At 43.2% G+C, this 26,580-nt stretch overlaps 1 protein-coding gene across 5 annotated transcripts in view; it reads left to right on the forward strand.

Moving 5' to 3' along the window:
- The window catches only part of oxr1a (oxidation resistance 1a), a 152,195-nt gene that overhangs the window by 43,828 nt on the left and 81,787 nt on the right, over window positions 1-26,580 (forward strand). For 3 of the 5 annotated variants that reach the window (XM_047597903.1, XM_047597901.1, XM_047597906.1), the window contains one exon: window positions 25,835-26,034. In XM_047597903.1, coding sequence (XP_047453859.1) covers window positions 25,835-26,034 — 200 coding nt within the window. The remainder of the gene's footprint in view (window positions 1-25,834; window positions 26,035-26,580) is intronic. The other 2 variants (XM_047597904.1, XM_047597902.1) reach the window with 1 other exon arrangement.

Consider the following 26,580-nt stretch of genomic DNA (forward strand, 5'->3'; position numbering starts at 1 on the left):
CCCCTCTGATTTTTGAGACCAGATGGCGGAGTTGTCGTTAGGCTGCAGTGACAGGCCTTCTGAAGTGGAGCAAGCAAGTGTGTCACTTTACACACCAGCTTTTCACAGATGCATCATCCATTTGCAAGATCATCCTTCCGCCATTGTACGATCACACAAAATCAGGCCCGTCTGGCTGGATAACTGAACTAAAGCTTAAGCGCGGCCACGCCGGCGACTGAGACCAGTAGTGGACAGATTGGAATAAAGTCCTTTTTTAGTGCCACAGCGGCTATAAATGTGCGAAACGGATGATGTGGAATCATTAGTTTTCTTAATGTGAGTGCTTTCCGCTAATAGCTGTCATGTCTGGTCTTTAACCTTTTCACAGTGGTCATAAAGGAAGAATCAATTCTCTTTTCAGAGCTTTTCCATCACAAATTTAAATGTCTTCAGATACACATTAACAGGAATCAAGTGAAATTGCACATGCAATCTGCAGATGAGAAGCTAACTGTGCAGCTGGCATGGTGATTCATTGTCCCCACTGCTTTTAGCTACGTTTAATGTTAAAACCTGAACACATATAGCAGGTAGGTAGGCGGTTCCTACTTAATTCTCAGAAAAGCTATGTTCAAGGCAGACGTGTTCAGTTGTCGTAGCCCAGATGCACATGTAGAAGAGTGACTCGGTTTCATCGAACATGATCCGAGTCAAGCATGGCAATAAAATAGCCTACAAAATACCATGACTCTGGAATTGGCTTATAGTCTGTGTTTGTCTCATTGTAGCAAACCAAGATAAAAACCACTCAGCAAATATTTGTGTTTCCTAGGCCTGTATCAGTTTATGGAAAGGATTGAGAGGACAGGAATGGAACAGTAACACTAATGAGTCAACGCGGAGTCAGACCTTCCTCAGCTGCTATTGGTCTTTCACATGCTGCCAGCACAGCTCCAGCTAGCCAAGGCATGAACTCTCAGAGACCTTTGTAGGTGTCATGCGGTATCTGACACCAAGACGTTAGCACCAGAGGAATTAGGTCCATGCGAGGTGGAGCTACTGTTTGGAGAGGCACAAACAGCTAACTCGTTGCTGCACATCACCCAACACCCTGACGCTTGGGTGTTTATTGTTTGTCCCTCTTCGGGTTGCGGTTGCTAGGTAGATTAGGAACGAGCCCTGCTGTTTAAAGAGACTCTCAGAGTCACACATTGCAAAACCGAGTTCTTTTGAGTGTAATGAAACTCGAACCACCCACTAGTTTAAAGAAACCTCAAATGAACCCACCGCTTAACTATTTTCTCAAAACATACACTGTAAACCTCCTCCTTATCCGGGCCAAACTGTCCATCACCCTTTGATGCTTATTTATGTAACCTTATTGGATCACGGGGTTAATGTTTTGGTCATGACCTCATGCCCTAGCGAGAGGTGTGTTAAGTAGGTCTAAACACTTCCAAACAAATATGCCGCTCGACACAAACCATGAAGCAGAGCAAGTGAAGCGGCACTCCGGGACATGTTTTTAATCTGCACCACTGTACATTTAATCCACTTTGAGTAGAGAGAGAAAAAAAAAAGGAGCTTTAAGCGTTACGGTGCAAGCAGTAGTCTGAGTCTGGTGGCCCAGATACAGTGCGCTTGTGAAAGCTCAAAGTGAATTGGATTTGCATTTGGGCTGAGTGATTTTTTTTTCAGATACATACAGTTTGCACCCTTTTAGTCGTTTTGAACTTTCCCTTATGGTCTTCAGTACAAATATACAAAGAGACAAACGCACAAAGAGATGTGGAGCTTGTCCACGGAGAGCAACATGAAAACCACGTTCTCTCACAGACGGCAGATCACACGTATATTTGATTTAGCTCAGATTTAGGAGACACGGTGTCCACATAAATGTCAAGTCCGAGCCACATCAAAAAGTAGAAAGAAAAAAAAACGCATAAGAATTCAGCTCGCCATCCAACTGCAGGGTGGACGCAGCATGTGAGAGGAATCTACAACCACTCAGCTTCTATAGGTAACACTCCCGTGGCTTAATATTTATCTGCAGCTGCACGGGGATGGCTTTAGTGCCATTAATGCCGTATTTTATTATCAACGTCAACATGTGTGATGTCCACAGGGATCATAAATACTCAACGGTGCCTGGAATCACAGCGGTAAATCTGCTGGGATGGACGCGTCCTTTTCCATGACGTATGCTTCTGTGCAGACACACAGAAAAACGCACACACACAAGGATGGCACAAGCATTAAGTCATCTCCTGCTTCTAGAAAGTTTGACTGAATGGCACCATCTCAGTCGGGAAAATCATTGATCAGAATTTGGCTTTGCCTGTTGGTATATCGATATATTTGGTGTATTTGGACGCAAGCACTGCGTGGAACAACTTCATTTATCTGGGTAGAAAAAGGGTAAGATCTAAAACTTTTAATCTGCCAAGAGAATCAACCAAAAAAGGGAAGAATGCATTTGGAGTTGATTCCATTGAGTAGGTGCATGGCAGCTGAAACATCCCAACCAAGATGACTGCACACATACGGAACACAGCGCAGTGTTTGCATACAGAGGTTAATGGATAGCTCCTGGCTGAATGTATTTTATGTTTTATTGAACAGAAAAGGAGCTGAAAATGCTGAATTATGCAGCGACTGTGTTCTGTATGTTGATTATCACACATGAATTAATCAGAGCTGAGTCACATGTCGCAGCGCGTTGCGCCACAGTCGTCAGCGCACGCACGATGGGGGTCACACCTTGGATGTCACGAATGTGGCAGCTGCATTGTTGAAATTTTAAACTTTGAACCCGAGGACAACAACGTGCTGTGAGTGTGTGCACGCTGGCAGTCAGCGATTCGGATGTGTCCGAAGACATTACAAATATCCAGCTGTAAGACTTGCATGAGAAAGAAAAAAAAAACTCTTTAGTGGCACCCGAACGACGTGGAGTTGAATTAGTTTCCAACAAAATGGCACCAACTGGTTTGTAGAACTGTCCAATTGTGTGCAGAGCTATTTTTTTTTCCTCTGTATTGGTTGAAACATGCCCAATAATGAATGCCGTGTGTCTCTATTCTGATAAGTATTGAGCAACTTGCCAAGAGCATTTTTGAACATTTCAGACAATTCACATAGCTTCACCTTCAGGGTAGTTATCAGCAATAGGAAAAGGACAAGATAAAGTAAAAAGAAGAGATTTTCTTTCAGGTGGTACATCTGAACGAAGGTTATGTCTGCACAGATATTATGTGCATGTAGCGTAATCATCAAATTTTAAACTCCACTGATCAGGCATAACATTATGACCAATTGCCTAATATTGTGTAGGCCTCCCTTGTGCCTCCAGAACAGTTGTGACTCATCAGAGAATGGACATGGGTCTTCTGAGGGTGTCCTGTGGTGTCTGGCAACAGGATGTTGTTAATAGGGGCCCTTAGGTCCTACATGTTGAGGGGAGGGGATCAGGCTTGATCCAGATACATCCCACAGATACTTGATCAGTTTGGGATCTCCTGAATTTGAAGCTTTTTTTGAGTTGTTCCTAGATAGTTTTTTTTGTGTGTGTCAGGCTGCATCCTTCTGCCATGAAGGAGTGTCATTGCTATGGGGTGAGGGTGCCTGGTCTGGTCTGGTCTAGGTGGGTGCATGGTATGAAAGTTTCCCAGCAGAACATTGTACTGTCACAAGTTGGTCAGTGTTATTTACTTCTTTGTAAATAGTCGTTGTTCTGGCTGATCGGTGCATTTGCATAAAGTTGTTCCTTTGGATCTAATTGTTTGGCTTGGTGGCGGTGCCCATTAACCTTAATGAGCTGGTCAGCTTTTGTAGCCGGATGACAGATGTGCATCCACATGCTTTTGTGGATAGTTGTATTCAGCCAAAATAAACTACAGCTGATGTTTTACACTTTATCACTATACGCCAAGCAGCATAACGCTCAGAGATGCCTGGAGGTCATCAGAGTCAGTAATGGGAAGAATAGTTGTATTTTGCAATACTACTACTTACTGCTGTCCTTGGCTTACAAGCTCCAGTTGCCACATTTATCCTCTTTATGGCTCTGCTGTTACCAAGCAAAGGTCTTGCTGTAATAAGGATTAATAATGGAAAATGTTGGGCATTTAAGAGCGGCCTGATAAATTGGCTTTTTTAGAGATGCAGTACGTTGTATCAACATATGTCAGCTTCCCTAAGTGGGAAGAAATATCAGAGGTTGGAGGTCTCTCTATTAAAGTTTGTCCACCAGCCGAGGAATGAGAAGTTTATTAGCAGTATAAACTGTCTTGCTCAGATCACGGTCGCCCTTTAATATCCAGATACCTTATACAAATGTTCATGGGATGGACTGACCTTGCAGAAGGTCTTAAGGGAGTCTGTGAGTGATTTAGTATCGTATTGACAGCTTGTGGGATTTTTTTTAATTTTTTTTTTCCTTTGGAATTCTTTTACCTCTGAAATATTGATATTGACCTCAACCTTAAAAGCTCACTATCCACAGGCCTCTACTTAATATTCTGTACATAGGCTGGGGTAAACATCTCCAGTCTCTCCTTTATTACTTTAGAGCCTGAAAGACTGTTGTCTCTCTTTCTAATGTGTTTTTCATATTGCTTTTCTAGCTTTATTATTTAATTTTCTCTTATGTATATATATATATATATATGCACACACACACACAAAGCTTCCTGAACTGTTATCTTCTACTGTACATTAACGACGCACACATGAGCACGCGATTTGTTTACCGACTTCTTTTTGATGGAGCTTTGGTGTTAACATGCACGTTCCCCGCGGGGCTTTACCCGGTAAACAAAACAGATGTGAATCACAGAGTGGTTAAACTCATTAGTAACTTATCATTAAACAGGTTCACATCTGCACTTCCTCTTTTTTGGAGGGCACCCGATTAGAAAACACGCACTCGTGTCAGCAGCTATTAGGTCGAACACAAAGAGCGGCTCGGCCTGTCTGTTTCCATCCAGATCATGGAGCAGATGTCAATACAGCAGAACGATGGACGGACAGCGACTCGGGGAGTGCGTGCCCGTTTCCGAGGGGGTCTGCACTTGGGCGACCGCTCCGTGCCGACTGTGTGTTGAGGAGCAGAAGTCGGCGGACTTGTTTGTTTAGGAAGTTTGCAGGAGATTTGCGCGGATGAATTAATGGTGGCAGAGAAGCGGTGCAGAAGATGCTCTGAGGGTGTGGGTGGGGTTAGAGGGAGAAAAAGCAAGAGAGTTGTTTCTCCATCCTGTCGTGCTCCTCGCATCTGTTTTAAAAAAAAAAAAAAAAAAAAAAAAAATCACAGCTGGGGCAGAGCGGCGCTGGCTCTGCGACGGTGGCGGCGTGGGCCGTGGAAAGGAGGGAGAGCCGATATGACAAGGACAAAGCAAAGACGAGCCACGGGCATACTGAGTTTAAAAAAAAAAAAAAAAAGTGAAGTGATGCTGTTCTGTGTCTACAGCCTTCCACGTCAACCCACTGCTCCGACCAGCAGCCGCCCAGCGAAGGAGAAAGACTAGCCTCACTGTTTAATTCATGGGGACTCACAGTTGTGCGTCACCATGTCTTTTCACTACTCCTGCAGAAACGCAGAGGGCCACTGTTGCACTTGTGCATGTAAACGAGAGCCTCCATCTGATTACTTTATCCATGACAAGTAACCAAAACCTTTTTACAGCTGCATGCATAGCAGCCTCGACTCTGAATCCTCACTGCATCTGTCTCGGGACTGTAAGTCTTATTTTTCAGACTGTGTTGTAGTTTGGTGCATTCTGTATTGTAGTCAGGCAGCAAGCAGGGTTCAAGGAAACACGCATTTTGGTGAAGAATTGTCTCAGATGTGTTTAATGTAGGATGGAGAAAGCGGTCTAAGAGAGCAGAAGAACGTGTCTTTACGGTAAGACTGAAGTGTTAGCCCGCTAAGTGCTAAGTCTGAGCTCAGGCCACACGAGTCAAGGGCCAGTCCTCATATTCACGGGACTGGTGTGTATATAGATGCAGTAGTATAGTGTCGCACCTGCATCTCTGTCATCACTTGAGATCACTCAGGGTGTTGCATTCAGTGTTTGGTAATCCGCTAATATTTTTGTTGAGTCTTGAGTATGCAAATATGAGATTAGAGAGAAGAATATCTGCAAGTGTGAAACAACGTGAAAATTGGGTTGGATTTTAAAATTCGCCAGTTGCTTATGACTGCTGACCCCATCTGTGTAAAGTAACGCTTTTATAAGAAAAAGACTTTGTATGTCAATAAAATATATATATATATATATGCAATAGTAATCACGCACCACAGGGAGTTCCTTAACGAATGTCAGCAAACACTGGTTTCACAAATGTGTCAAAAAAAGAAAACGGACCAAATAACCAGGTGCATCTGCACATCCATACAGCTGGTCTGTCATTCGCACGGTCCTACGGCGTCTATCTGTTTCACAGTGACGCATCAGCAACTAAAAATACCCGACGGTTTTGTCTGCTTTGTTGATGGATTGGCATTGGGGAGGATGATGCAATGCAGATAATAACAGTTTGGCAGCCATATTTTGATACCCAATCCTGTGAATGCACGCTGCATACTGTACGTCTGTGTGCGTGTGTGTGTGAGTGTGTGTGAGCGCACGTAGGCTCGCTAAGCTGTGTGGGAAGTCACCCACGTGCTGCCAGTGTTTACCGTCGGCCCGAGGAGCTGAAACAGAACTCTGTGCTTGTGTGAGTAGCCTTGTAGTGCAGTTAACGCACCTGGAGAGCTGACTTTTATTGCTAGTCAGCGAGATGTGATAAACACCCATTTGTGGCGTGTTTACAAGGTAGTTCCTGCTTTTTCTTTGAAGCCTGGACACTTCTGAGCATTTTCCTTTGTGCGTTTATCTCCGCTCCATTTCACTCCTGTGGCAACAGTTGGCGACGGCTCGTGTCGAGTAGGTTTGAACAGATTGCTTTTTTTTGAATAGCCTATAGATGTTTCACATACGGTCTAGCTCGCAATTGCAGCTAAGCAACTCAAAAGCAATTGCTGGAGAAGAGAGATTTTAAAAGAGACAGGCTGGGAGTGTAGGGTGTTTGTTTTTTAGTTTTTTGTTTTTTGCCGTTCATTCGAAATCTGTCATTCTGAGCAATCAAAGCATGTGAATGGTTATTCTTCTCGAGGCCTACACTGTGACAATAACTCTTGGGACAGGCTGACATCTTCAGCATGGAGTTCATCTCTCAGTTGAAAATCTGTTATAGGCCAGGGAGGAGATGCAGCATGACAACTGCAGGATAGCACAGGTAGAGTAATTTCAGCATTTCTTAGAAATGGGGAGGGGGTAGATTAGAGGGCGTTGAACTGGATAAACCTGTCGGCAGCTTCTACTCTCGCGGCAGCCGCAGGACCTGCCTCGGCCTTCTGGGAAGCCCACTCTTCGATTCAAATCCTGTTTTTGAAAATAAATGTAAAATTCATGAAGAAATCTACACTGTCTAAAATAAAAAAATAAAAAGAATAAAAAAAAAAACACGCTTCACAGCTACAGGTGTGTGAATTCACCAGAGTTCACAGTGTACTCTGAAGTTACCAAAATATTACCATAAACCCAACTCCACCAGTCTGTGTGGCTAATTAATATTGAAGCAGATGGGTACTTCATCCATATTCCTCTGGTGATACCTTTTTGTGAGGGAGGTGGTTCGTGAAGGCCTCGCTGCAGAAACCAACAGATGTCCCATTTGCGCTGAGCTGTGCTGGGAATATCAAGTGTAGCCGCCTGCACGGTGCTAGTTGGCTGCTGTAGCAGGAAGACAGGCTGTGCACTAAGTGCTGCCCGATGAGATCGAACGGCAATCTCTCTGTCACTCATCCTATACCTCGACACCTACCGCATGCACGTGGTAGCCTGTCTGTGCCACTTCATAATAAGTCACAGGGCTCCTTCCTATTTAAGAGCTAACGTCGTTTGTTTCTACACCCACCAAATAGATAATCCATAGCGAGTAATCGTTTTTTGTGATGTTGTTTGGTGAACAGTCTTCGACCATAATTTGCTTTGTCCCATTATTTCTGGGACGGTTTGTTGGCTCGTATGCCTCGCTCTTTTATGCATTTCAGTTGTTTTATTTGAGAGAAATGGACCTCTCGGTCGAAAATCTGCTATTGGTCAGGTAGGAGGCACAGCATGACCGCTGGAGGGCAGCGTCACGTATTTGTTAACCTTGCAGGACACCAATAGACGAATTCATTGCATTTATCTAATAATTTAGTTCACCATACCAGGTAGAACAATAAAATAATAAGTTGCTTTTTTTCAGTCGTCTCCCCTGTGTAACATTCACTCTGGGCATATTATCACAGTGGTGAAGCAGAGTCCTCATCCTGCTGTCAGAAGCCCACGGCTTTTCGTGTCCACTCCGGTGATGAGTGTCAAGTTTAGTCACTGGTCAGTTAGGTGACAGTTGTTCCCACAGTCCACATTCAGCGTTTTAATGAGCCCGTGGGTGAATGTGACACATTCTGAAGCTCTTTGCTTCCCTCGGATTAAAGCGGATACACGTATTCAGTCACTTCCGCGTTTTGCGTCTGTGGGCGGTAATGGAGTCGCTGATGGTGCCTTTTCAGCCGCGGTAAAGCCTGTGTGCTTCCGTCTCCGCTTGCAGCACTGTGACTTAGAACAATCCCACATCCAACAACTGTTGGAGCTGTGACTTCTGTGTGCCTTGACGACTTTGAAAAATTTAAAAACTGAGTTACTGAGTCCACCCACATATCGAAAAGTGGTTGCTAAATGCACGCTAGATTACCTGCGCGTACCCTTCATTTCTAAATGTCAGTTAAGATCTCATGTGATTTCTTTTTCGCTGCAACGAATACATGACTGTCGTATTTCGGAGTGTGGGTGTTTAATATCAGTTTTCGGCAATTAAAAGGAATCCGCATAATAAGACCGTAATTTCACAGTCAAGGTGAGTTAAATTGTAGATTGTAAGTGCAATCATGACGAGGCTTTCTTCACCAATCGTTTGACTCTGCACATGCAGAGGTCCTAGTTGAAGCTTTTCTATAACGATTTGTTGGGTCCATTTGACGAGATTGACAGCTGCTCAGACAAGCTCCTGGAGGCTGTGTCTTCATTTGCTGTGTCCATCTCAGCTGTCACTCTCCATTTAGGAGCTATTCTTTCTCCTAACACCCTTGTCTCTTGTTCTGAGGGAAGTAGATCTGACCTGCCACTCCTTATACCGCCCTTACATCTTCTGTCATCCGAAAGGGTAACTGCTCGCCAAAGCCCCTGATGTTTTCTCAGCTGATCAATCGGATTCTTAAGACAAGCGTACTTTCCCTGATTGCGTAGACGCTTCCTCTTCCTCTGCGTTTACGCTTGCACGTGAGTTTTATCGCATCAAACTGGAGTGAGCTAACGTGCGTGTTCGGGGGGAATTTGAGCGAGCCGCAGAACGTGTCAAGCGCTGCCAACGGTGCCTGCTGCAGAAGGGCATCAGGTCGACCAGCTTGAGCCGACCAGCCTGCCAACCGTAGAGAGAAGAAAGAGAGAGCGGGAGGGAGGGACGGACAGGAGAGAGTGGGAAGAAAGTGTCTGAGGAGGAGAACGTGGGAAAAGTAGAGAGACTGCGGAAGGAGGGGGGTGGAGATGTGTTTACCGGGTCACTCCAGGTTACCTGCAGCCACGCGTTTCCTTGCACGTCGTCTTCCTGCATCTCTAGGCCGAGCGGGATTGAGAGCAGCTGCGACAGAGTGACCTCAAACGTAAGATCGTTGATGCGGAGGTAATGATTACACATACGGATTTATAGCTGACCCGCGTTCCATCCAGGATGTTTGTGTTGGCCCATGAGCCGGTGCCCGTGACAGTGACAGATGTTGGTGCCTCCAGTCAGTGTGTCCCGTTGAGCAACGGACAGATGTGCAAGTGCGGAAGGCTTAGTGCTGGGACAGAGACAGACGAGGGGGGGTAGCTCTGTTGTTATGACAGTGTTTTTGAATTACTCACGTCTTTACAGTATGTACGTATCATGCATCATTCCTCCTCCTTCCTTCTGGTCACCTTCTTAATACACTTCTGGTGTGAAAAGTAGTCAAACACGATGCTTTCCTGTATAATAAAAAGTCCATGTGTTTAAGTTGTGGCCAACACTTTTAATTCATGTCCATTTTTATATGGCAGGTAGGCCTAAACACTGCGTCACTGCTGCTATGGAGAAGATCATGTCAAGTCATAAACAGTGGATAATTTAATTTTTTGCACTTTCTAACAAAATGTGCCCTCACAGATGTTGTTATCGATCTGATGAGAGGTTAGTTTCATGCTAATCTGGGCCACAGAAAAGCAAAGAGGAAAAACAGATGGAAGTTTCACTTCTTACACAAAGGTTGGCTAATGTATGACCTCCCGCTTCAGAACTCCATTCGGGCTTTTTGACCGACGTAAAAATGTTTCGGTTCTTGTTCATATACAGGTTCTGTTTGGCAATCACAGAACCACATGCCCCAATACATCAGCCAATGCATTTCAACAGCAGCAAGAGTCCCATAGGTGGTGAATCCCTGGCTAAATCCAGCTTTCACCAATTCTTAGAATTTACTTTTTGGAAGTATAGCCTTCGAGCTTCTGCTAAAATCAAGAATTCATTTGACTGACCAGGCACTTCTCCTCTGTTTTACTGCTTTCACGTGTAAAATCATGCAATTTAACAAGTGGAATGAACACTATAAATACAGTCTGCAATCTGAACCCATCATCAAAGTTCTTTGTGGGCAGTTTTGGTTTCTAAGCTAAACGGGGGCTAGATGCAGCTAATTGTTATCCAGCTATTTGTTGTCTAATTTCTTGCCCAGCAACACACTCCTGTCCTCTGGAGGATCAGAGCCTAGCCGAGCTACCGGCCCATTTAGAATCACCAATAACCCTTATTGAGTATGCCTTTGAACGGTGGGAGGAAGTAGTCATAAGGTTTTAAAATTGGTTACCACACCCACATTCTGCTAGGGCACCAAATCAGTCCAGCCAGACAAGCACGAGGAGTTCAGACAAAAAAGTTCAAATAATTTTTTAGCAGCGTGTCATGGCTGCACCCCACAGAGGTGGGTGTTATCCTGCTGGACATAGAGGGCGAAAAAAAAAAAAGGCTAAGCCAGTCTGAGGCAGAGCCTGAGTCTGTCCACACCGAGACATGAAGCAGCTCTCTGCTGTTTCAAGGACACTGTTCAAATAAGATAGCCGAGGTCTAGGACATGTTTTTTGTTTTTTTTCTAATTAGTGTGGGCAGTCCATCAAAGCTTTGTGCTTCAGTAAATGAGCATGGTTTCACAGCCGCCTCTGCTCTGGGTCAGTTAGGATGTTTATCTGTCTCAGAGAATATTTTATTTTTTTTTCCTCCAAAAAATGGAGCATCCATCTCACAAGAGCACCATGAACCACAGATCCCTCTGCCCTCTGCCTCCCACTGCTCCCAAAGCTCCTTCTGCTAATAAGATCCAAATAGACTAATCAGTAAAAAAAAAAAAAAAAAAAAATATATATAAAATAATATATATATATATAATTTAATATAATATAAGAACACATTAAACACAAAAACAAAGTTCTTAAGTGACCAACGGAGCCGTAAGGTCTTTTCTCCACGGTTTGGTGCATATTATAAGCGTGTATTTTCAAAAACAGGCTGAAATTATTAATTAGGAGTCAGGACCTGTTTAGTTCAGCTTGAGACTAAACATGCAGGGGAAGTGGGTTGCAAAAATGTCTTTTTTTTTCTTTTTTTTTTTTTTTTTACATTTCTTTGTAATTATAGCTGAAACAAAGTTGATAGATTGAGTAAATACGAGTGTGAAAAGGTGTATTTTTCCACAGTTTCTGGGTAGCTTGTTGCTCCCTTTTCTTTAGGTCTTTATGCTGCCCTAAGCTAAGCCAAACACATCCTTACTGTGTTTTTTTTCTCAAGCCAAAAAATCCAAATGCTTCAGACAGAAGACAAATATCACCTCGCATTATTATCATTAGGCAGCTGGATGCTTTTCGTTTATTCACCATCAAAAGCTAATTATCTCCAACAGGGCGCCTGCAAGTGGACAGGCAGACTGGGCAATTGCCTGGGCCCCCGAGCTGGAAGGGCGGCCCCAGAGTTGGCTGATATTGGTCCATATCAATGACAATGATGGAACCCCAGGCACTAATGCATTCTAGCAGCTGCCCGGTAGTAGCTAGAGAGGGCCTCCCGGGGACTGCTGACATTCGTTCAGTAATCAACAACACAACCTGAAACCGTCTTAGACACCACAACGACGACACGTTGGGAGTCTCCCTGATGGGGGGGCCCCCAAGGTGCCTCTTGCTTTGGGCCTTGAATAGTGTTCATGAGGAGGTGCCTGAATTTGATGCCTTCACACATAAAATCTTTGCACCTCATACATTGCCTATAGAGCCTTCAGACCTCACACATTTTAGGATTTTTGTCCACCAACTTGTAGCACCATGCCACCAGGGCTACCGTTTCAGCAGCTCCAAATAGGCGTCACGCCTATTTTAAAATTCTTAAGACTTAAAGAAACTTAAATAATAATCAACATAAGCATTTGGGAAAGGTGATCCTCCTTCTTGTCTCTTTTTCTACAGCTTAAGCCTTTAGTTCTATGCTGTCACCTCTAGAATTGACATTCCATCAAAAACTCGACTATTTTCCCCCCAAAATAACCACCATATTGCATTCTTATCAGGAAACCTGACCTGTAAAATAACTTGACAAATGCTTTTCCCCAAATCTTCCCCTCCACCTATGGCCTCAGTCATTTTGCCACTACAAATCAATAAACGTAAAAGCTGTGGTAACAAAGCAGTCATTTCTGCCGAGGTTTTCAATTATCTGAAGCGGTTCTTCTCTATATTAGATTTTACGCAAATGTTCTTTCGTAGCTCAGGGATATGTTTGCATGCTCATTCTAACAAATTGGGAGTCGGTGTGGGAAGCCAATAATGGTGACAATTAAAACCCTCCTTTTCATCTCTGCTGTCCGCCCTGATCCTCGAGCTCCTTCCAGCCGTTATGATCTAACATGATACTCCGTACGCTGCTGAGAATTGCCAATAACTCGGAACACATCTCTGATTCCTGCTCCACCACAAGCCACTGTGGCATGACGTTGTATCCACCATTGAGCGAGCCAATCGAGCCGCTGCTTGTCGCCGGCGCTCGGCAAATGAGAGCACGGGAGCGGGACTGAGGCTAGCAACGAGGAGGAGGAGGAGGAGGAGGTGGTAGTGGAGGAGGACAGTGGAAGACTGCAGCAACAGCAGTGACAGTCCCAAGGCCCCTTCGATACTCCCTGAATCAAACGCTGAAGGCTGTGTATGATTGAACGGCTGAGACTGACTGGGTGTGTTTATGTTTGTCTCCATCATGGTGACAAAAGAAGCAAGTGTGCATGTGTGTATTTGCAGCTTGAGTGATTCACAGAGAGCCTGAAAAGTGAGAGAGAGAAAAAAAAAACATGCCCTCAAGTCAGCGACAGACACATAATGAAGCAGGGATTTTTTAAAAATTATTATTTTTTATTTTCGTCCTTCCTCTTTTTCCTTTCGCACCTTGTGACTGCTCCGATAACTCCTCTGTAAGTCAACTGAAAGGCCGCGGCCGAGGGCCCGTTGATTTACGGACTGTTTCTTGATCAGAATGGAGCCGTTCGACATTGTTGGCAGATGCAGCTGCTAAGTGATGGAGAAATCATTAGATGCAGCTCCGGGGCTGGATGACTGGTGAGGCATTATGTCTGCTGCTAGTGTCTCTGTCTGGTTTTATTTTAGTGTGTAATGCTGTGCGATTAGTTAAGGGTTGATTAAGGTGTGCAAACTGGTGTCTGGAGGATTTTCATTTTAAATCGAAGGCACAGGTTTGTCTTTTATATTTCACATTCGCAATGGTGGAAGAAGTGTTAGTCTTGGGAAGTAAAACAACAACAATTTATATTCTTTGTTATTATTTTAAAGTAATAAAGTAAATTATGGTTTGAAAGTACTAATTTTGCAGAGTGGTTTAATTGTTGGTTGGACTCATTTATACTGCTGTATAAACAGCTGCCCAGAATGCTAAATGTATTTTACCTAGGTTTTAAATATCGATAAATAACAAAACTCTGCTCTCCAAAGTCACACAAAAATAGAAAAGCACATCCTCTCTGAGTTTCCTCTTCGAGTTCCAGCTTCCTCTTGCGGTCCAAACATGTCTGGCCAGAGTGTGAGTGTGATCAAGGAACACTGTTTGTCACTTTGTTAGCCCTGTGAGGGACTGGCAACTTTCTGCCTTCGTACCCTCACAACCCTCAACAGAATAAAGCTGTTATGACCGAATTTAAGAAGTTAGGTAAAAATAAAATAGTGAACGGACAGAAGACAGACAGTTAAATTACAGTGCCTGACGAAATGCAGTTATTTCCCACCACTGCTAAAGTGTTGCAGAGTTATCGTGTAACTTTCTAGTATAGTTACTGTCTCATTCTTATTCTTAGGCAGTGTTTGCAGATAGATTGCGTTTTGCATATAGATAAACTACTAGAGCGCGATGGATATAAAATCAAAAGGAGGAAACGATGCCACAGAGTCATTCAGAGGTTTCCTTAGTTCTACTCGGCACCTGTGTTGTGTTTCATTTCAAGTCTCATTTCCTTATTGCAGTCTAAGATCAGAGACTGAACCTCACACGTCGCTTATACCGCTTCGTTTAAGCCTCCCACATTAGAGGTCTGAAAGAATAAATGAAAAAAAAAAAAGAGTTTGCTAAATATGGGATGTACCAGGGATGAGAAATCAAATCAAGTAGCTGAAGGGGTAATGCAAAATGGACACCCACTCAGTTTGGAGACTGCGTCTCAATTGTCAGTAATGGGAAAGCTCTTAAATGTGTTACATAACTAATAAAAGTCATGGGAGGTGGGTTTCACTTTTTGATTGCATTGTTCAAGTCTCGCTCAAGGACTTTATTGTTTTATTGTTATTACTTTTATATGCTGAGAAATGCCGTAACCAACCCTGTCTCCAAGATACAGCGATCGCTTTAGAGTTAAACTTCACATCTGCTGTGTTACTGGCCTTCCACTGTTGTCCTCGCCACCTTTTCACAGAGGCAGCCCAACTTTAAAGCCTCATTGGTGAAAACTGCCACACAGCCCTTTGACACAGAATTGCTGCTCTGGCATTTAGCGAGGGCAGATGAGCGCAACGATGCCGCAGGGCTCCATACATCATTATGTGTAGGTGTCCGACAGCAGAGTAGAGAGCGGCTGTATTTCATTAGCAACAGAGGCCTCATTAACATGCGTGGCCACAGGTTGTTGGTGCCCTCCTCCTCCCTCTCTCTTTGTGTGTGTCAGAAGCACAGCCTTGATGGCTACTGACTATTAGGCTAAAGCTTAAGTCCGCAGTCGACCAATTGTTTTGTTACGACCGCACGCCTCAGACACTATAGGATGTGAAATCCCTGCAGTCTATTTCAAATGGTAATTTGATGCAAGTCTGACGGAAGGTGTGAAAATGAGAGGATGTCAACAAGAGATGATTTGCAAACGCTCTGGAGATTATTCCCTCAGGCTCAGAAGACGTTCGGTTGTACGTTAAACTCAACGAGGCCTAATCTGATTAAAATAATTAAATGCCTTATTAGTTTTTATCAAAGTGGTTCTTTCCCCAGTCTGCACTATTGTACATTCTCCACTGCAATGGTTAACATGTCTATTCTCAACACGCTGTTATGGTATGTTTACGAGTGACCCTCCCATTAGCCTCTTTCACACGGAACAAAAACGACCCGCGTCAAATGACCAGGCACTGGACGGCCTGTCAGACTATGCCCTGGATCTTGTAGAAGCTCCAGGGCTGCGAGCAGCTCAAAAACAGAGCAAAGTTTTGGTCTACTCCCATAAGAGACAGATTTTTGGCAGTCTGATATTTTTCAATCAAACAAATCAAATGTGTCATTACACAGTCGTTAATGGAAGCGCGTAGGTGAATTAGCCCTAAGTCACGTTCGGGAAATCCCACTGGGGAATCTTCATGTGAACTACGCATGTGCGGCTGTGTTTATATGCAGCTCGTATAGCAATATGGCACACTTTTTTATGGATCATGGCAGCACACTGGCAAGACCGTGAGATCTGGCAAGACTGTGAGCTGCTGTGCATCCATGGAGAAGAGGAGATTCAGTGGACATAGCGTGTGCATTGCTGACGTTGTTGATGCACTGACGTATGAGAGGGAGGCAAACAAAGGCACAAAGCTCTCACAGCAGGACCTGGGACTGCTGGTGATGTGAAAGCACATCAAAGGCAGGTCAACCTGGTTCTGAAAATCGTGTGCCAACCCGGTATTTTCAATGTGAAAGGGGTGTTACTTACAACCATCCATTCATCCGACCAGACCTCTTCCCTTCACTGGCTTTATAACAGACTTAATTGCATCTGACACAATGATTCTTGAGGAGTTGAAGGAGTAGGAACCAGCTTGCACAAACAACCTACAGCATTAATGCTGAGTGACAGATTTCAGGTTAAATTTTATTTTAGAAACCAGATCATGAGGTGCATTATACAGCATGACTCTCTAATCTTCAAGGTGATGGCAGCGAACTTTGTCTCCTTTCTTGTTTAGTGCTGTCCTTGTAACTTATTGTCAATTTGTCTCATCGCAGTTGCTTCTAAACATGTTTATCATGCAGCAATTTGTCTATATGTTTTAAATAAAATTATCAGTTAGCGCAGGTACTTTAATACGATTTTAATTTAATAAAGACAAAGCATCCTTGAACAAGTATTCACACAGATTTCTTCATCTGAAAGGATATACAGTATATATATATATTTATTTTTTTTTTACAAAATACTTGTCTTTCAGTGGATAAACACCACAGACATGAATTTATTTCTATTTTTCTCGGTTGCATATAAGCACCACCGCTGTCAGACGGGTCATTGTGGTGTCAGCGCCGTAACTGGCTGAAACCTCAACCTAACCTTCCCCTGTGGGCTTTATATAGCATGGCACCCTGTCTTCTGCTGTAATGCACAACACCAGTCCCCTTAAAACGTGTTATGTTTTTGCCGCAAACCAAAGACGTGAAGCAAAGAGGACTGGAAGGTGATGCAAACACAACCCCCTTTTTTCCTAGGTCTAATCCCTCTTAGTAGGGGAGCGATAAGTGTGTTTTGACTTGGCCCCAAATTTCCTGTTGTTTATGCATCCTTTGCCAAGCCACGTGGATCCCTGTAGAGTTGGATAATCTTAGTGATGCCAGTTTGGCAGGGCTGCACATACACCACTGCCTCCTGGCCCAGGTCAGATCACAACAGTGGGGTGGAAAACAAAACGCCTCTGCATCTGTTTGGATTTAATTTTTCCCTCCCTCTATACATCTTTGTGTGAGATGCAGTTGCGCTTAGATGGAAATCGCTCTGAGCTGGTGGCTTTGCCCCCGTTCGCCTCTCATCCCTCCCTGGTGCTCATGAGTGTTTTTTGCTTGCAGAGGAGCTGGAGATTGGTGCAATCACGACTAAAAAACCTATTTACCCCAATCCGCCCCCCCAAACATCCCAACCAATAATATCCCAAGCAGATAGCGTGAGAGGAAAAGCCTCTTATTCTCACTGCAATTTCCTACCATAGCTTTTTTTTTCTATCTGGGTTTGTGCCATTATCAGTTAAGTTTTGACAACCCCATAATGTAAAGTGGCCATGTGGCGATCAAGCAAGGATGTCCATTACATCATTATGTGCTGTACCATCTGACGGGGTGACCTTTAATTTACCGCACGCGTCTCCTCACCACCTAACACCTCACACGTTTTGCTAAATGCAGGCAGGGAGTCCACTACATGGACGAACCCTCCATCTGTCATTTTGTACAATATATAATGGCATATAAAGCACTTTACCTTTACCATACTGTATACGTTACCTGTGGACCTGTAAATCTGCAGCTACAACATCGTGACCACTGACAGGAGAAATAAATGGCATTGACCATCTTGTGACGATTTAATATTTTGCTGGAAAACATTTGGACTTGGCATTCATGTAGACACGTGCCACCCACCTAGAACAGATCAGGCACCCTCACTCTATAGCAATGACAGTCCTTAATGGCAGCAGGATACAGTCTAACACAGGCACGCACAAAAAAAAAAAAAACACTAGATGCCAAATTTCAGTGTCTGTGGGATAATCCACAGAACAAGCCAGATCTACAGAAGCCCCTTCCCTCAACCAAAAGGACCAAAAGATCCCCACTAACAACATTGTGTTAACAGATACCACAGGACGCCCTCAGGAATCCAACTGTTTTAGAGGCACAAGGACGACCTGCACAATATTAGGAAGGTGGTCGTAATGTTATACCTGATCTGTGTACATGGCAAATAATGGTGATTTAAGTCTTGATTTGTTTGGGATTGCTTTTCTTTACTGTAGATTTAGTAAATTAAATTAAATAAATGTGGAGGGTGCCGTGGAGACTGTAGCTTAACTTGCCACACACCATCGCAGTTTACACTCTCAGCTGGGTGCTGGGGCCAGAAATGGTAAAACTGAAAATGGAAATAATGTGGACACACGAAACCGCATTTTTATTTTCATACATTTGACATGTTTTGTGTATAAATCCAGCTCAGGTGATCTGCAGAAGCCTGTGGCCAGGAGATTACCTGACTGCAGAGCCTGAGGCAGTGGAAGATGTTGCCAACCTGTAAGAAGCAGAAAATGCTGACCTTATACTACGATATACTGCTGCAAGAAAAAAACAAAACAAGCGTCGCTGGTACAAAACAGTAGAGAGATGAAGGTGTAATTTGTGTGGACAGTGAACAAGCAGTATTTTCGTGCCAACAAATGGCCACCATTGATATATTGATATTTTTCTGTATTGTAGTGCCATGTGTAATGTGGGAATGCAAACGCAAAACAATTAGTTTATTCACTTGAAGACTTGCAAAGCGCAGATACAACGAAGGTGGCATGCATGTGCATTTGCAAAATACTTCTCTATGAAGAGGGCAGGTGCACTGAGACATCATTCGCTTAAGTCTTAACGTCTCTCCCCGAGAAGTTTCATCCCGATTCACACTTTGAGTCCAATGAGTTTCTGGTCATTTATGGGACACTGGAGAACAATTAGCTAAGAAGACAACAGTCTGAATAACATCTACTAATTCAAGTGAGTTTCTTTGGTTTGTTAACAGGCCCTAGTCATGTGGATTTAACTCTTTAAAACCAAACGGCTCACCAATGGTTTTCACAAAATTCAAAGTGTAACTGAACACTGGGAAGTTGTGGTATAACTAACTTGATTTTTACCAACAAATTCCTCCAAACAACTCGCTGTTCCTGGGTCTTCCCGGTCTTGCATCAGCCAACAGTAGCGATGCGTCATCATTACCGTAGTGGGAGCTTCTTTTTTTTTCCCCCTTTCCCAGAAAGCGCCAGTGTTCAGCCACACTTTGAATTTTGTCCGTTGGTAAATGGTAAATGGTCTTGATCTTATATAGCGCTTTTCTACCTACTCAAAGGTACTCAAAGCACTTTTACAATCAGAGACACATTCACCCACAAGCATTCACACACCAGTGCCAGTTGCACTTGGAGCAAATGGGGGTTCAGTGTCTTGCTCAAGGACACTTCGGCATATGGCACTCTGGGGGGATCGAACCGCTAACCCTTCAGTTCATGGACGTTCTACCTACTGAGCCAAAGCCGGCTGTTGGTGAGTTACGGTAATTCAGATACTGCAAGCTTTTTCTTTTTTGTCCGTGGGTGGATGTTTAGGTCTTAAAGGGTTAAAGTGTGCACCAGGAATGAATCTGAACACCATTTAGAACTGAAGAAGCTACTTGGATGAGCGGTGAAGCGCCTTCAAGAGCCCTCAGACGTGTCCATTTGCTTTTGTTTCAGCCTTGTTTTAGATCTGTTGTACCATGTCCTGCATAACTGAGGAGACTCAAATGTTCAAGCGTTTTGAACCGAGATTCTTAGTTCCCATGAAATGGCTTGCAGAGTGTTGTTTGTGTGCATGCGTTTCATGTAGAAAGAGCTAGGGATGCTGGCCACCTCCCAAAAAGCTCTGTCAGCTCTGATTAGTCTATCTTCAGTGGAAGCCCCTTTACACATGAGCTTTGCTAGTGTGTTTCCAACCGGGGAAGCTAGCTGCGAGCTCATCGCAGAGAACAGCCTTTAGTTCTCCGCAGTCTTCTCTGGATTTTACGACCCAATCCAACCGGAAGAAGGTGAAAACAATGAAGAGCCATGTGTAGCCCCACTCCAAAAACCAGAGCCAAGATCCACAGCCTGCAATGCTGGTAAAGGAGAGACACAAGGGGAACAAGGGATATAAAAATTCAAGAAAGCAACTAATTGGATGCAGTATTGGTACACACCTTATTGTGCAGTGTGAGTCATCGATGTTTTTAAATAGTTCTCTGGGAAGAATCCTGCCAAGAATACTTAAAAAAAACAACTTTATTTTTTGTCATTTAGGAAGTTGTGTGCTGCGCGTCTCACTGTTGAGTTTAGATTTAACTTTATTTTTCAGTTCAATGTGCTTAGAAGCATGAAGATGTGGTTTGTCAGTAAAAGGGTACACGATTGAACTCTGCCACCACGCTATAAAAAGTATGGGCGAGCCTTGCACACACACACACACACACACACACACACAAGGATGGATTTATGATTTACATACACGCTCATGCACAAGCTTTATCTTTCGCCCCCCCATTTCCATATTTCTATCTGAGACGGACACATTGATTCTGCCTCACAACGTTTTGATACCGCTTGGCCTTGTTGCTCAGTGAAACGGGGCTTCTGTTCTACTGATGAGACAGTAATTAGTACTAACTCCTGAGGGAGTGCAGATAGACTTCACACGGCTTGACTCACACTCTCTTTCTGTCCTCCACTGCCATTAACAGCAGCAGCAGCAGGTCTCTGCTTCTCACTCATTCTCCAGCCTCATTAGGTGCCATCCAAATAAACACGCTGCTTTCTCAAAATAGTCATTAGCACAATCTGGCGCATCCAGCTAAGTTTGTCTGACTTTGCAAAGGAAAATAATATGCAACGCGAAGAAGAAGAATGAATGCAAATAAAAAAAGGAATGCAGTCCATTCATTCATTCATTATTATTATTTTTTATTATTTTGTGGGTGTGTTCATATAAACTAAATGAACATGTCTGTGAGGCTGGAGTTTATTCTAGTTTGCTTGGTGATGGACAGCATTTCCATTGAGATTATGCATTTTCATTAGCCATTTAGACACTATGTCATGTGCGCTGCTTTGAGGCCGTGAGGGGATGGGCACTTGGGTGAAATGGCCAGAAAGATTCTGTTCGCTTCAGCAGTTTTGTTGAAATGATTGAAAGTGTGTGCGAGGGAGCGCAGTGCCGGGAATCTTGTATTGCTGTTTCAGGACTTTTTCAAACAAGAGACAGATAGTGTTCCAGGAGCCATTTTTCACTCTTTTACTCCAGGTTTCTTTTGGAACGTCCAAGTATTATTATTCTGTCGAGAGGCATAAGTGTGTGCGTATTCGTGTTATGTAAGCCCACTCTGTCTTTGTACGTGTGTGAGAACATATGTAAGTGGATAGACCTGCTGTTGAGTGTTTTGGGATTACCTGCTCAGATTAGCCCAGTTAACTCGTAAAACCCAAACCTGGGAACTTGTCAGTCTTTTAATAGGCTTTGAGCTGTTGATGTAGGCAGATTTGATTTGACCTAGCTCTGCCAGCTGGTCCCTTTTATATATTATACATAACCAGTATACAAGAGTCTTGTAACTGTCATGTTTTTGTTTAGCTGCTTGGCATCATTTGAATTCAGCTATGGTTGCTGTTATGTTGAATGATACTTGTGCATCATTGGGGCGCTGACGTCCAGAGCCTCAAATCTGACAAAAGAAGAAAACTAAGTGGTTGCACCTTAGACAGTATAAATATGGACAGTGTAACAGCTCCTCAAAAATGAAGCTAAAGCAAGCAGAGCTCCCCCTGGTGACTGACTGTGGTATAGGTCATAAGCTCCGCCTCCTCCATGTTAGTGGATGGGCAAACGTATCATAATACTTTTTTTTTTTTTTTTAAAGGATGATTTGAGTCATTTTAGGTAGTTAATATAATACCGGTACATATTCAAGTGTCCGTTTTTTGGAAAAGTTTCGCTTTAGTTAGTTATTTGATGCTTGCATGTTGCCATGCCAACCGCTTTCGAAAGTTGTCAAATACGATTGAGAGTTGGAAAAAAATAATAAATAAACAAAAAATAAATAAATAAATAAGTAAAGAAAGAATAAGTAAAGAAAAGAAAAACAGTAAAGTTTATCATCCTAAATTTATCTGTAACTGGTAGAGGTAGAACGGAGTGCAGTATTAATTAAACAAAAACGCAAATGAGTCTGATGGAAGTGCGGGTCATCGATAACGCGGCACCTCATGGTTCCAGTGGCGTCAGTTTGCCCAACGCAAGGAAGTGGGGACGCGTTGTCCATATTTATATACAGTCTTCAACATCTTCAACATTTTCAGGCCAAGGACCCCCAAACTGAAGGGGAGAGATTAAGCAGGGGCCCCCTACCTACTATATGTGTTCAATATTAAACTTGGCCTAGTGCTATTTATAAATATACGTTATTATAATCATTTTGCATTCAATATTAAGCTATCCCTTATCCCTTTACAAAAATATATTGGATTCATGTTAATGTGTGTTTAAAGAAAATATATATATAAAAAAATTTCTAATTAGCCGAAGAATTTGCAACCCTCCTGCAGTGCCTCTGCAGACCCCCTCGGGTTCACAGACCCCCTGTTGAAGACCTGTGGTCTAAGGGCTGCATACTGAATGTAGTTCATTGGTTGCTTGGTTGTCAGAGCCTGGGAGTCATCAAGAGTAGATGTGGTATTTCTAGCATGGCAGTGCTACTTTCCAGTGCTAAACTTCTGGCCATCAGGGTTCTTTCTATGTGAAGTTTCCATGTTCTCTCTGAATGTTAGATTAATGTGAGTATGAATAGTGAATGTTTACATTATAATAAAAGTGCATAACTTGCACTCATTAAATCGTACACAAACACTATGTATGAGACTAATTACTGATAAAATGGTAAAAACATCTTTGTTGTTGCTCTGACTTTTTCTTGAATAGTATCATGTTGTAAAACTTTAATTGGAAGTGGGTTCTTCATTAATATTAATCGTGTTCAAATATGTACGTCACTGCATTTACATAAAAGTGTTTAGGAAATGTTTTGTCATATTTTAGTAGTTAACCAAAGGATTTATCTGCCACTCAGAAAATAGTCAATACATTAATTGAACAAAAAAATAATCAATACATAGATTAATCAATTGAAAAAAGTGTTTGTCACAGCACTAGTTGTTACTAAATGTAAATACACTTATCAGCCACCAAATCTCTTAGCATCATAATGTTGAGATGCCTTTGAGTCCGTCTCTGTCGCCTGATGACATTTGCTTGTCGATGTGAAATACTCAGGCCTTGAGTCTTGGTGTTGTCACGAGCCTCTCTGCTGAAGTCACAGTTTGGTATGATTTTAGGCACGGCAGAGAGAAATTAAATCTCCTTTAGCGATGCAATTACTAAATGTTGATACACTGAATGGCTTTTGCAGAAAATATGCTGACCCTTAATAGTATCAAAAACAATTTAGCTCTTTAGCTTTCAGATGCTTTTTAGTGTGCCTGTGTTCAGACGAGCAATGAGTGTGCCATGAGTAATATTTGCTTATCTGTGTGAAATAGCTGGGCTTTGAAGCTTGGTGGTGCTCAGCCAACACTGGTCACATTAACGTCTGCTGTTCTCCTTGCTTTCCTTCATCACTGCACACAATTTCCTTCAGTATAAAGTTATTGAAGAGGGAAAATAAAACTCTCTAAGCTAACCGTTACCAAAACTGTTTAGTTTAGTTTGTCACGACGGGCAAGATCTCCCAGCTTATTCCAAAGATTTTATTTTTAGCAACAGCTTCTGTCTTATAAATCTGCAAGCAATTCCTGTTGTGGAAAAGTTTTCTTTCTGCCCGAGGCGGTTAAATAACAGCAACCGTGTGTCAGAGTTTGCAGTGTGCTGTGCCTTCTTCTGTTTGGGGTTAGTATTGGTCAGTGCCGTGAATTAAGTGGTATTCTGCATTGAGATGTAGAGTTGAACACAAAATTCTGGCGTTTAAATCCTGATGCTTCAAAACATTAAGCCCAAAGGAAGAGATCTTCTGAGGATGTGAAGCGTGACTTTATGACAGATGCTTTAGTTTTGGAGGGTAAGAGCGTTCAACCAAACTCTGGTCTGAGGACCTTAACAGGAATGTAGAAGTAGGATCTAATGTGTGCAGCTAGAGGCTAATGAACACATAATTTCTGATTCACTATGAGCTTCCAGTTTGGTAGAAAACTATAGGGATCTGATTAGTAATTGTAAATACATTAAATGGCAGAACACATATACTGTATCACTAAGTAACTTTTGCTTGTCTGTGTAAAATAGGCCTGGTGGTGATGAGCAGGTGAATTTTATTATCGTCCTGAGCCACCGCATTAATCTCTGATTTCCCTCTATTGTTTTGCTGACTTCCCTCTGGCAATTTGTTCATTACACACTATTTTCTATCAATGCAAAGTTACTGAAGAGGGGGGCTTAATCTCTCAAGCGAGCTGTTAATTCAGAAAGTGTCATTTATGCAGTGTAACTCCCTAAGGTCTGAGCGGTGAAGCCCATGTGGAAGTGCAAAAAAACTGCAGTTCATCGAGTGGCTTCAGAATTAGTTTTGGTCATGACAACTGTATGGGTGGTGGAAGTTTTCGTTTATTAAGTAAGGTTTAAAATTCTTTGTAATAAAGGGCATTCCTGCTTTGAGTGACCGGCAGTGGCCTGAGCTAACTGGTGGCGGAGAGACTCCTCACGTCCATATATGGATTTTCTGTGTGTGGGTGCACTAAAGCTGAAGGCTCCGCCCACTAAGAACTTCATTTTCACAAGTTCAGAATCCAGTGGGTGATGTCATGATGGGTTTATCCATAGTATACTGTATACAGTCAGTGAATTTAACAGAGGAGGTTGAATAATGGCAATAGTGTAACACAGATGATCATATACAGTAGCTTCCTCTAGTTTGAACTCCCAGGCAGTTTCATTCTTAAAACACTGAGGATACAGACAGTTTAGGTAACCCTACTAGCAACTTTATACCTCCTCCAGCCTTTAATATTTTTGTTCTCGAAGTATCTGAAAGTAGATGCATAAATTGTGAGTACTGTGCCGATGGAATTTGATAATCAACCAATGCCACATGCAGGACTCGGGGTGAATACACTTACCTTTACGTCCCTAACGTCCAAAAGCATAGGCAAGCAGGGATTTAAAAGTGATGGGACGAGAGATGAGCTGAAATTAAAACATTTCCACAGATAAATGTACAGCTCTTCTTCATGTTGTTATTCAGCAAGGTCTCAGCCCTGGACTCCTGCTGTTCTCTCCCAATATCCCACTGCTTAATCCCTACAGTAGAGACAGCTCAGCACCGGGCTAGCGGAGCGATGCTAATAAATTCACCCTTAACAAGGCTGTGATTAGCCTATTGATTCCTGTCTCCCAACTTCCTTGCCGCTGCAAAAACTGTCTCGCACCATTACGTTTCTCTGACGCCGCGCACCGACGGCGAAGACCTCCGACACACGCGTATGCTTTTGATTGCCCGCCCTTGAACGGTCAAGGTCACACAGTGTTTCTGTCATTGCTGCACGTGCTACACGAACACGACGATAACGTCTTCTTCTTCTTCTGCTTCTGTGTTTTGTTTGCCTGTCAGCAGGCTGAAGAAGAAGTCTCAGTCGGTGGATTTCGCCAGTCAAGGTTTCTCCCCGACTCTGGTGCCAGCCTCGCCCCTCAACAGGGCTGCACCACCTGTTGCCAAGACAACCGCCGTCCTAGCGGTGCAGGAGAACAACACCACCAACTCCCAGCGCCGCAGCCCTCGCTGTGGCGAGCTGAAGAGAGGCTACACCATAGGTAAATGACAAAGGGACACGGGGGCTCTGGTCTGTTAGTGTGTGCAGCAGCTGATAATGTATAAATCCACCGTTTTAAGTGTGTCTAACTGTGACCTTTATTCAGCCTCGATGTCCAGTTCTTACATTAACCAGCTGTTACTACATTATCAGCCGTCCTAGGAAGCGGCTTGTTATTGCCCAGTGTTTATATCCTCCGTTAGGGAGCAGTCTTTTGAAATGTTGATACTTGCACAGCTTTCACCGCTTTACATCCACTCTCCCCTTTCTCCCTCTCTAAATTTCTACTTCATTTCCTGCCCACAAATTCTAATTACGCGGCTCTGGTGACATTTATTGCCGCCGATGAATCCTATTTTTGGGCGACGGTGTGGGGCAGCCGTCTGCTGCCGGTCTATTTCTGTGTCGGCGGGGAGGTCGCTGTCGGGAGAGTTAAGCACACTTAAGGGAGCCGACTTCTCGGGGATGATGAAATGAGTTTGAGCTAAACTAATTGCGAAGTGATGAATGTAATGCATCTCCGTTCACTTTATTGGTGAGATCGAGT

Source organism: Mugil cephalus, chromosome 11, assembly GCF_022458985.1.
Source record: "Mugil cephalus isolate CIBA_MC_2020 chromosome 11, CIBA_Mcephalus_1.1, whole genome shotgun sequence".
In the NCBI taxonomy this organism is placed as follows: Eukaryota; Metazoa; Chordata; class Actinopteri; order Mugiliformes; family Mugilidae; genus Mugil; species Mugil cephalus.